Source organism: Rhineura floridana, chromosome 5, assembly GCF_030035675.1.
Source record: "Rhineura floridana isolate rRhiFlo1 chromosome 5, rRhiFlo1.hap2, whole genome shotgun sequence".
NCBI lineage: Eukaryota > Metazoa > Chordata > Lepidosauria > Squamata > Rhineuridae > Rhineura > Rhineura floridana.
Window position 1 is genome coordinate 109,460,612 of NC_084484.1, and position 12,463 is coordinate 109,473,074.

Consider the following 12,463-nt stretch of genomic DNA (forward strand, 5'->3'; position numbering starts at 1 on the left):
GCTACCAAAACAGAGAAACTGCCATTTAAACTTGCTCTCTCCTTCGTATATCTCCAGCATTCATCTGATTGCAGTACACCTCTCTTGGTCAAGCAGAAAAGCAAGCAAAACGCCCCATGGTTATTGCTATTATTATTTTTAAAATAGCTCAGCCATGAATAATCAGATATCTAATTCATTAATAGGCAAAAAACCTTGTGGTTTAAGAGTGCACCTATAGCCCACAGATATTTCTATCAAACTTTTAAAAGCAGGGAAATTGGGCAGCTATAGTGAATGCACCAGGGGAGCAGGAGACCTGACCTCCTCTCTGAGATATTGGACTGCCCTACAAATTGGTCAAAATGCAAACAGCATTTGGGTTGGTCTTTCACAGTCCAATCCACTTCCAGTGTAACTTAGAAGAATTTGATGACATGCCTCTGAGCATATGGTGAGTGGTGGCAACACCTGCCATCTCCTAGACATTTGTGTCAAATTTCTTTTATTAATTTCAAAGCCTTTTTATTTGTCAATGTCATATGATGCTGAAGACAGCCTTTTGTGTTTCAAACTGGAGGTTATGCTCTGTTTCTATTTTGGACACATTAACAGTTGAATCTGAAACTGCAGTTTGATGTAAAATCGGACTGATTACAATATGTTGCTACTTAAACAGTGACTCTAGCTGTTGGAAAAAACAAACTTGGCCTCCCCATGATGCATGTTTTCAGCCTGCTATGCTTAAGCTACTCCACTTAAGGAAAGGTTTTTCCAGAATATATTTCACCTCCCACTGTTTTATCTTGTGCAAACTGAGACACTCCTCATGTCCATTGGAAACTAGTCTGGAGAATAGTCAGTGCCATTATTCCACAATTGTTTTTGGAGCTTTTTTTAGTGTTGGAAAGTGTTGCTGTACTTCACATATTCAGAGAAAAAGAAGCAAAAGAAAATGATTTACTACAGGAAGCTTCACTAAAATTGCAAAGTAAATCAAACATATTTAAAGTGACTATCTGAACAATATCAACTGTTTTGATATTGTTGCTTCCTCCCTGCAATTGTCTTGTTTCTGTTATTTGGGGTGACTGCAGGTGTTGCCACCACTCACCATATGCTCAGAGACACATGGGGAGGGGAAGAAGGAGAGGATTGGAAGGGGATGGGAAGCAATGGCTGAAGGAAGGGAGAGGGAAGGGGCAAGAGGGAGGGGATAGGGAAGAAGACGAGGGGACGGCAGGTATGATAATTTGCATGCTTATTACTCCTGTGCAATTATGCTTAGGATACATGAAACTGACCTGGGAGAGAGGCGGGGAGGGGGAGGGGAGGGGACTGGGTGGGTGGGCACTGGGCAGAGGGGAAGCCCCTTTCCTTTCCAAAAGGAAAACACTGTGAACAGTATCATTTTTTTTCAGGGTTTCCCCCGCCTTGTTATTCTACAGCAGGCACATGTAGCCTTCCACCCAAATTTAAACCAAAGGTGTCCCTGGCCACATCCACACCAGACCTTTATTTCACTTTAGACAGTCATGGCTTCTCCCAAAGAATCCTGGGAAGTGTAGGTAGTGAAGGGTGCTGAGAGTTGCTAGGGTATGCCCTGTTTCCCTCACAGAGTTTCAATCTTAGCGGCTGACTGTTAAACCACTCTGGCCACTGGAGCTCTGCCAGGGTAATAGGAGTCTCCTCTCAGTACCCTTTACAAACTACACTTCCGAGGATTCTCTGGGGGAAGCCATGACTGTCTAAATGGAAATAAATTTCTGGTGTTGGTGTAGGCCCCTGATTAGGCAAGCCCAGCAGCTATGAGTCTGGCTTTTTAGAACACTGACAGTTGGTTCTTACTGAGCATGCCTGGCCTTATCATTGAGTTCAATGCTAAATTTCTTAAATTAATTAAAAATTGACCAGGCATTTTTTAAAAAAAATCTTTTAAACTGCAGAAGATGAAGGTCAGAGTATGGGGCAAAGTCAGGAATAGGACTGCAGATACTCTGTGAATATACATGTTTTTTTAATTAATTTCAACAAATAAAGAGAATTCTGACAAAGAAGTCCAAAAGGGATGTTTTTCTCTCTCTCTTTTTATACTTTGAACTCTCAATTCTCTCTGACTGTTTTGTGTATTACCATGGAAATTGAGAGGGTTGTTAAGCAATCATTTCTGAGTTCAGGACTATAAGTATTGTAAGGTTTTGTTTTGAAATGAGCTTAGGGGAAGTTTCAGAATGGCATGGGTTTTTTTTTCAATTTAGCATTGCAGAATGTGAAAAATCCATGCTGACTTTAGTATACAGCCACTCTTGTGTCTGTATAATAGTGTAACCTTAATAATCTTGAGTGAGGCACTGGGGAGCTATCATGGGCATATAACTGAAGGGCAGTATAAAAATACTTGTCATACATGCATACATAAATTCCAATTATTTTGGAAGGACAGTAGGGGTACATTCTTCATTTTTTCTTTTACTATTAATATACCTTTATACATTAAGGCTGTTATTACTAAAACAGAAAAATAAAACTAACATCGCATTAGGTCAAGAGATGTCAGATGTAGGAATTTTATTATTATTATTATTATTATTATTGCTGCTGCTAACATTCAGGGAAATCAAGCAGAATATTATGTGGGCTCAAAATGTCAACAAATTCCTTTATCTCACTAACTACACAACACTTCAAAATGCTACTACTTATAATTAAGAATAGGCTGACCTATCCACCTGAGGGTGAGACTTCAACACATTTGGGCATGAATGGCTCAAAGTAATGCATTTTTGGCAATATTCTTGAGGAATACAATTCCACCTTGCAGTTTGGGCCTGGCAAACCTATCCTACCTTGGCTTCCTAGCCTACAAAATTTGAAACCTCCCTGCTCATCCGCTTCCTTTCTTCCACCAGCTTATTGTCTCTTCTGTCACTGAGATCTACACAAGATTTTGCCTTAGAGTCCAAGCCTCAACCACTCACCGTCATCAGGTCACTCACTTCTCAGTGAGTGTTGCACTGAACAAATTTGTTTCACTTCCTTAATCATTCTGACTTTCAGCCAGTTGTCTTGTCTGCTCAGGACTGTTACCTCTCTGGTTTCCTTCTTGCCAATAGCATAGATTCTCCAGATCTGGCTTACTTGCTATGAGGTCCTAAAAAATAAGAAACTGAAGGAAGGAGAGATGGAGCTTTCCCACCTCCCTGGATCAATTCCCATTAAGTTTTTTAATCCTCGGTCTCCACAAATTGCCCCTAAGGATTATCTACTTTCGTTCACAAAACTGGAGTCATCAAAAATTACATAGTTGACAATTTTCCTCTGCAGATGGAACAGCTCTGAACATTTCAAGACATCAAAATAGTTTTGCCAATAACATCCGCAATAGCCATCATAACTGCCACAAGATCACCTAGTGCATTATATAGGGTCTTTTTTTATGCCACACAAATAATTTACTTTAAAACAATATTAACAGACAAAATTTACACTACTAGATAAGATATTCAGAGAAAGAATACCACAGTGTTACCAAAGGAAATTCATGTTCATAGCTTTAAACTCATTTAATATTGACATCTGAAGGAAAATTTCCTGATAGATTATGACCTCAGTCTTTTTAACATCCAAGAAGATATTTTTATATTTATGTATGGGCTCATCCCACCCTTCCACAACCCCAAAACATTTTAATAAGACTTCTGATTGGACCAGCATGGTGTACCATATCTTTGCCAAGACAAACTTGACCAGCTTGGTTCTTTGTCATAACATGGATAACGAAGCATGCATGTTCAACCAATATAAGCACTCATCATATGTTACTCATGTGTAAGTGTGCTGAACAGTGGCTTGAGGCTGCACACTTAGCCCCTTCCCCCAAGTTGTGCTGCACCTCCTGCTCCACCTTTGTCATTGTCGGGTTCACAATAACATTTGCAGTGGAGAGCCTTCCTTATGCAGGGAGGCTCCTTGCACAATTAGAGCCCTTGCTCGTTAGGGGTGTAAATCAAGTGGGGAGCCAACATCCATACAGAAGTCTCCATGCTACAGACACTATCCTGGGATGGCAAAGGTGGGGACGGAGGAGGGCAGTTGAGATAGGGCTAATTGTGTACCCCCAAGCAAGTCTCTCTTTAACATACTTATTGTCTGCACACATGTGAAGATAGCTACAGTCAAGTTGAAATTAAGCAAATATACATACCTGTGCATGTGAAAAATTTGGATACGCCCACACTGACTTCTACCTTGCTGAGGGAAATTGACACTTGTAGAAGTGCTGTAAAATATAAATATATATATATATATTTAAACCAGAATTTTACATATGCCCACACAGACAGAAAAAAAACCTTCCACACATTAAAACCATACATGCAATCTTTTTCTCCAAATAGGATTCCAATTTGAAAGAAATGCATCTGACCTCCTGGAATTCTTCAGAGAAAACAGTACTGTAGACCAATATTTGGAATTGGAAGTATAATCCAGATATTAGGGATATGTTTACTCATATATAAAAAAGAGAAAGTTGTCAATGAGTTGTTGTTTTTTTAAACAGAACATTACATTAGATTTTAAGCACATCACAGTGCCTATTAATCTTCACTTTATATACACTGAGCTGGTTCCAGATTATCCCTTTGATTTCAATGGAACCTAAATTGAACTAACATGTGGTGCACTCATATACATGTTTATAGGAGTTTAGAGGAATGTATTCCCAGTAAAGAGAGTATAGGACTGCAGCTTTAGTCTGGATCCAACCAGTTAGATTAAAAGACCAAATTTTAAAGTACATTATTTCCATGGTTTTTCAAACACTTCAGTTTGTATTCATTAAAACACTTTCCTTCAATCTTGGGTCCTCAGAAATTGTTGGACTACAACTCCAATCAATCCCAGAAAGTTTAGCCAATGGCCAAATATTAAGGAAGTTGTAGTACAACATCTAACAACCCTAAGTTGAAGAACAGTGCACTAAGACATACTCAGAGTGGACCCACTAAACTCAGTGACTCTAAGCACAACTAAATCTGAATCCAATCCATTGTTTCAACATGTTTGCCTTGTAATGTTAATAAGGCAGTAGGAAGCCATTGCTAGCAAGAATCCTTTCCGGGGAAGGTGTTGCTGTCCAACTTCAGATGTTCTTGGATGACACCAATTATCTAGATCCATTCTAGTCTAGGTTCCAGCCCAGTTTTGGGACCAAACTAGAGTTGGTTGCCCCAATGGTGACATCTCTCAGGAGAGGAACAAGGAGAGTGTGACCCTTTTATTTCCCTTGGATCGTGCAGCAGCTTTCAGTACCATTGACATTGTATCATGCTGGGCTGGCTCTGTGAGGTGGGAGTCAAAGGCACAGGACACTGTGGTTCTGTTCTCACCTACATGACCAGTTCTACTGGAGGACTGCCAGTTAGCCCCATGGCAGTCTGGAAGCTGCAAGTAGTGCAGAATAAAGCCACTCAATTATTGAACAACTGTGCTCATTAGAACCATATAACACCAGTCCTGAAGGAGCTACACTAGCTGATAGTGTGCTTGTAATGGCTTGCAAAGCCCTAAACAGCTTGGGACCTAAATACTTGAAGGAGCACCTTCTCTCATGCTTAAGTTTAGAGAGGGAAAGCCTGTTAGCAGTGCCTCATGGGTGTGACATCCACTGACACCTGTGAAAGGGCCTTTTCTACTGTGGCACGCTAATTATGGAATGCATTCACCCTTGAGACTGGTGAAATTTTGACACCAACTTACACATGTATTTGGTTACCAAGGCATTTAGTTATTAGTTTCTCTGAAGTTTCATGAATTATATGCTATTCTGCTTTGTGTATTTTGCTGCCCTGGATATATTTATTTATATTGCTGTGATGGTGAAATGGTGTTTTAGTTTTGTTTTACTGTACCTTGCCCTGGGCTCTTTGTGAGGAAGGGCGGATTAGAAATGGTTTTAAATAAATAATATAATATGAAATAATTTTGACAGGCATTCTATTAAATTAATTACAGATAGTTACCCTTCATCTCTTTTTACATTTTTTACATAGTTTTTGTTAATGTTATGAGGAAATTAAAATATCATGGTTCCCTCAAACTTGATGCTTACAAAAAAGCTAATTAAAAACAGTTTGGTTAATCTTGGTAAAATGCATGTTTGTCAAAAAAGACTGAGTGGGGTTATTTTGTTTTCATTCCATTAAAACTGCAAAAAAATTAACTTACAAAAACATTCAGCTATGACCTTTGACACAATTTAAGGACGCAACATTGTTTAGGAAATTTCTTTCTTTCTGTAAATATTATTATTGATTTTTAAATTTAAAACATGTCAATGTAATAAACATATTATCATGTTATACAGTAAAAATCTATAACACTACAAAACATTGCATAGAGTGGTGTAATATAGACTCTGACTTAGGTATGTAATGCAGTTCCATTTATGCAGAACTACGAACACAGTTAAGCATAACAAAATACATACAAACATGGGACCTGCCATTCATCCATTCAAGGAAAAATAGTCTGGCTATCGGTTTTGAATTTGGGAAGGCTAAAGAAAGTAGGCAGATCTATGTTAGGTTGCAGAAGCTGAAACCTTTCTCTGACTTTCTAGCCTCTCATTTGAAAGACTGCTGGTGCAATTTTATGGATGTTAATTCAGAAGTAAGTTCCACTGTATTCAATGGGTCATACTCCTGGGAAAGTGTTTATAGAATACATTTCCTGGGAGTAAGCCCCATGGAACTCAATGGGATTTACTCCTGAGTAAACATGTTCAAGACTGCACTGTTATCAAACAAGCATAGCTGACTGTTATTAGACTAGCAACTCCTAAGCCTAGCAGACTTCATATTATACTTGCAGCTACAAAAGATGCAGCTTATCGAGTCCCTAATCTTTACTACAGGGGCTTGGTAGGCCTAAGCTATTAAGTTACTTTTTTAAACTACAACTCCCATCAGCCCCAGCCAGCATGGCCACTGGATTGGGCTGATGGGAGTTGTAGTTCAAAAAAGTAACTTTTCCAAGCTATGGATAAAACATATTGTATACAGACAACTGTACTGTTCTCGCAAATCTGAAAAGCATCTCAGTCTTCCCCTCTCTCAGCCACTTGAGATCTCTCCCACAAAACTCTTAGATCAATGGTTTCCAACCTTTACGAGTACGAGACCCCCTTTGTAAGTTCAACCAATTTTGTGATGCCCCATGCTAATCGTAATTTTAGTCTCTGTCAATTGAAAAAATGGTACGTGGCAAAATCACATTTCCAAATATTCCTTTCCATAAAAAGCTCCCTGCAGACAGGGAGGTGTTTTCTTTTGTTAATGCAAAGGTCCAATCAAATTGGGATCCCCCTGCCCCCCCAACAGTCTGAAGATGTACAGTCTTGTCTCCCAACACCAGTGGTTTACAGGGTTGGGGTAAGATCCAGGTTCAAATCCCCACCCAGCCATGAAGCCCACTGGGTGACCTTGGACCAGACACAGTCTCTCAGCCTGACCTATCTCACGGGGTAAAGTTAAAAAGGAAGAAGAGAACCATGTGCACCACCTTGAGTAACTTGGAAGAAAGGAGGGATATAAATGCAACTAAATAAATAAATAAATATATTTTAGCTGAAATATGTGGACCTCAGCCTCAGCTAACCTGCTGAGCTTTTTTAAAATGATAACAATAATAATCAAGAAGCAGCAGTGTGGTAGTGGTGGGAATGCTAGATTGTGAAGACAAAAGGGTGAATAGATTGAGGAGGGGGGTTAGTGCTTTCACCTCTGTACCTATCTTCCCTCTTTATGACTTCCTAGCACTTTTGATTTTCAATCTTGCCTTTTACTGAAGTCATCCTACATTCACTGAGCCGCCTTCTTTAGTTTTTCTTATGTTTTCTACTATGATGTTCTTATGTACAGTTCTGAAGTGGTAGAAATGGAGTGAACTCCTTCAGATGGTGCATGGCAAAATCACATCAAATGTTCCTTTCCATTAAGAAGCTTCCTGCAGACAGAAATCCAGAATCATGAGCTGCATTAGAAACTCCCTGATGTGTTAATCTTCTATTTGCAGGGAGGTGTTGCTTTCTTTTTTAAATGCAAGGGCCCAATCAAATTGGTATTCCTATCCCCATGCACACATATAGTCTGAAGATGTACAGTCCTGTCTCCCAATACCAGTGGGTTACAGTGTTGGACTAAGACCCAGGTTCAAATCCCCATTCATCCATGAACCCCACTGGGTTGAAGCCTGACCTGCCTCACAGGGTTGGTGTAAGGATAAAATGGAAACCGGGGAACCATGTGCACCACCTTGAGCTCCTTGGAGGAAAGATGGGATATAAACGCAATAATAATTAAATAAATAAATTCATTTCTGTTGCAATGCCAGGATCCCAGCCTAAGCAAATCTGCTGATTTTTTTCTTTTAAAAAAATAACAATCAAGAAGCAACAACGTGGTGGAGATGGGGATGCTAGATTGTGCACTGCAGACAACAAGTGGATAGACTGAGGAAGGGGGGGTTAGTGTTTTTAGGCCTTGGGATGATCGTCAGAACTGATGACTTGGTTAGTGTGCACTTGAAGAATGAGAGCAGAGCACAGCAGAAGACAGATCAGTGCATGCACATACACAAACACACCCGCCCCTCCTGCAAGCATCTGCAGGCATGCATGCATTTGGGCATGTGGGAGGGAGGAAGCCATCAACTGCCACAGCATCTTGGAGAGAGAGATTGGGGGCGGTGTGTAGGGGGAAGGGGGAAGCTGGCACACACGCTTAGCTTCAGACATGGGGGCCGAGCAAGTCCTGAGCTTCTTTACTGCTGCTTGGCTGCATCTGGGCCAAAACCAAGATGTGGGTGGCCTCGCAAATAATAATTTTTAAAAGGAGGTGGCAGTGAAGCAGGAGCCAAGACAGGCAGGCAGGTTGGCTGCCAGGAAGGAAGGGGGAAAGCAGTTTTTCCTTGTAGCCTTGCTTGTTTTTGCTTCCCCAAAAGCCCTCTCCTCTCGTTCTGAGCAAGGGCGTCAGCAGCAGCATCAGTGCAAGGAGGTGGGAGCCATCCTGATAATAATCACTTCTTCTTCCTGGTAGCCCTACCCTCAGCCTCCATTGGCATCTGCCATGTGTTTTATAGGCAGACGCCTGCCCTTGGTGCACCTGAAAGATGCTCTGCCACTTCAGCAAAAGGCCTCCCCTCTCATTTGAAGCAAGGGGGAGGTGTTGTCTGCAGCTGCAGTGGGGAGCAGAAAGCATCCAGGGAGTGAAGACTTTTATAATAATAATAATAATAATAATTCATTTCTTTACTGTTTGCGGCCTCCCAGGATTACTTCATGGCCCCTCTGGGGTCACTGCCCCCAGATTGGGAACCACTGTCTTAGATTATTCTCCCTCCCTTTCCCAATACTCAAACTGGAGTTTTTTTCTCCCACTGAACTCTGGGAGTTGCAAATTCTTTTCACACATCACACATTGACTGCTGGCTGTGTTCCTGAAGCTGCACAGCTTTCCTTGGCCTTGACACCAACATGTTAGGCATGGATACCTGAGCTCTGGAAGCCTCTGTGTAGGCCTCAACTTGCATAGATGTCCCTGAGAACTGGAACTCTGTTTGTGTAAGGTTGCAGCTTCTTGGTGATGTGTGTGTGTGGGTCTATGTATATCAAGTTTGCAGTTCAGACATCCATACCTAATTTATTGTGTGTGGGGGGGCCTCATGTGGTACCCTTTCACATGTATAAAATGTAAAGGGTACTGTGATGTTGAAAGAATATATCCCTATGAAATACTGTTTTATGTTCCTGACTCCAAATTCCTTTCCATTTTAAACAACGAACGCTAGGCAGGAGTAGCAGGAGAAGAAGCAGCAATTAGAAAAAAGTTGTTTAAGATGCAACTATCAATTTTCATGCTGCCCTATTTTTTCTTAATAATAATAAAAAGAATGGAAAACCAAGTGATTCTAAAAACACTGAAGTGTAGTGGATGTGTAGGGTTGCCATATTCCAGTTCCACAAATCCGGGCAGGTTAATTTGCATATTATACAAATTATTTGCATATTATTTGCATATTATGCAAATATTTGCATATTAATATTTGGATTGTCCAGTTGTTTTGTTTTTGTGCCTAGGAATTATCACCAAAAACTGGGGAAAGATGTGAGAAATCTTTTTTTTAAAAGCAACATTTTCAGCCTTAAATGCCTAGACTCTAGTTTCCAACTCTATGGAGTATTTATTGATTGATTAAGAGAATTTATATCCTGCCCTTCTGCTGTTAAAAACAGAGCTCAGCACAGCTTACAAGTATAATAAAAACAATAAAAATACACAATCAATATAAAAACATAATAAAAACACAAAATAGCAACAAACATAAAGTAAGTCAGGGCAGAAGCACGGTTAACCATTACATATACAATATATTTCAGAGATGTGGTGGGTGGAGAAAAACAAGAAGCCAAAATGTTAGGAAAAGGAGTCTTTCACACTACATGCTCAGTTCTAAATACTGTTGCAGCAAGTTTTACAAGTTCCTCCAGTATTCCACTGGTGCAGGCACTCAGAATTCAAAGTATCTGTATGTTTCTTAGGTTTTATAAAAGCAGAGCTTTGCTTAACTCAAAATTTCTTCTCCCTTTGATCAACCACATCTACACAGGTTCCACCTCCATACTCAAAATGAAACTCGGCCTGGAAGTGTGCAACAACCCCACACATACCTTGCTAATTAGATTACCAATGCCAGGATGTCTGTCTTATCAACTACTCTCCTGCTCCCCCACACACACCGGGCGTCATGAAAGACCCTGTCCTGGGCTCAGAAAGAAAATAAATATCTGGTCCTCTTCAAAGTATTGATAAGCTTCTTGTTTTAATTGAAATAATAATTATAAATTCTTGTTCTTATCACTAATGGGAGTTAATTATCTTGCATATGCTGCTGTTGCTTCTATGGCTGTAACGGAGTGAGGTTAAAGATAAGTGAAATGCAAACAGGAAAAAAAACACAGAAGGCAGTAACACTTTCCTAAATGTAATACCATACCAACCACAACAAGATTCCTATGAGTAAGGCAAAAAACTAAGCATCTCACAACCAGCCAGGATTCCTAACCAAAACCAAAAATATGATAAATGAAGAAATATGTATATAAGCATGACTATCAAATATATTTATTATTTACACAAACTGTAAAGATATTTATAGTGCAATCCTAAGTTTATTTATTCAGAAGCAAGTCCCAGCGTATTCAGTGGGGCTTACTCAAACAGGGACAGACATGCAACCTCAAGTGATGAGCAACTTCATTCACACAACCCAAAATTCCGAATCATGCCACTTTACGCTGTTTTGCAACTGTTTATACTTGTTTTATGGTTATTGGATTTTAAATGGCTTTATTTCTTGTTGTGAGCTGCCTTGGTTTCCAACCCTACCTCACAGGGTTTTGGAAAGACTCCATACACACACATTGCAGATGTATAAATACATACAGCCCATATAATAGTTTATTGTCAAACCAGTTGGTCATTGCAGAAAAATCAGTATTAGTTTTAAAAAAATCAGTATTACTTTCCTACAGAATAAAAACTGTAATACCTAAGTAAGCCCTGCCTACTTGCTTTAAAATAGGACTGGAGACAGAAAGAGTTAGAACACAAACATAATTCTTTTTTACATTCACTCCAAAGTCCCATTGATTTTCAGCACATTCATACTCAAAGTAAGTCCTATTGAATTAAATGGGATTTACTTTGGGCATATGGGATTAGCATTGCTTTTAAAAAAAGCAAGTATTGGGAAGGTTTTCAAAACACTGCCCAAGCTCTGACTCCTGCACACAAGAGGAAAAAAAAACTGAAATGTATATATGAGATTTTCAGATAAACGGGGGGGGGGGGTGAAACCACCATTTTGTTTTCTAGACAGGTCAATGAAACTGAAACACAATCCCTGATTGGCTGCAATGCTGAACGGGCGGGGTTAAAGCTACAAAGTACTATAGTACAATACTGTTTAAAGAAAGATTTAACAGTCGAGGGGGTGGCTGACGTTTTTATGTATATTTCGAGAACCGGACCACCTAGAAACTTAATTTGTTTTTTAAATTAAAGCTGAGAATCTGGGCCACGTAAGGGGCTAGCTGGGCGCCGGGTGGCATGCATAGAATCCGGGTAAAACCCGGCTAGCTGGGCAATATGGCAACCCTATGGATGTGAGCAATGACTTTTAAAGTGTTTTGTGTTTTCAAACTGTTATGCATGCAATCAGTGGGGTTTTTTGGGGGGGGTTAGGTGCTGATACTTATTTCTTGATAGAAGTGTCATGGGTGGCAGGGAAAAATTGCTCCAGTGGGCAGCAAAAGAATGGGTGCCAGTACTTCATATCAGTAAGTACTGTCGCACACACACACACACAAATTAAAAAGTATTGTTTCTTTGTTTGTGGCAGTTTCATTCCTTGATTCAGGCTA

General features: G+C 39.9%; 1 protein-coding gene across 2 annotated transcripts in view; it reads right to left on the minus strand.

The window, feature by feature from the left end:
* The window catches only part of NCAM2 (neural cell adhesion molecule 2), a 534,690-nt gene that overhangs the window by 222,731 nt on the left and 299,496 nt on the right, over positions 1–12,463 (minus strand). For both annotated transcript variants that reach the window (XM_061627895.1, XM_061627894.1), the window contains exon 2: positions 4,184–4,258. In XM_061627895.1, the coding sequence (XP_061483879.1) occupies positions 4,184–4,258 (75 nt within the window). The remainder of the gene's footprint in view (positions 1–4,183; positions 4,259–12,463) is intronic.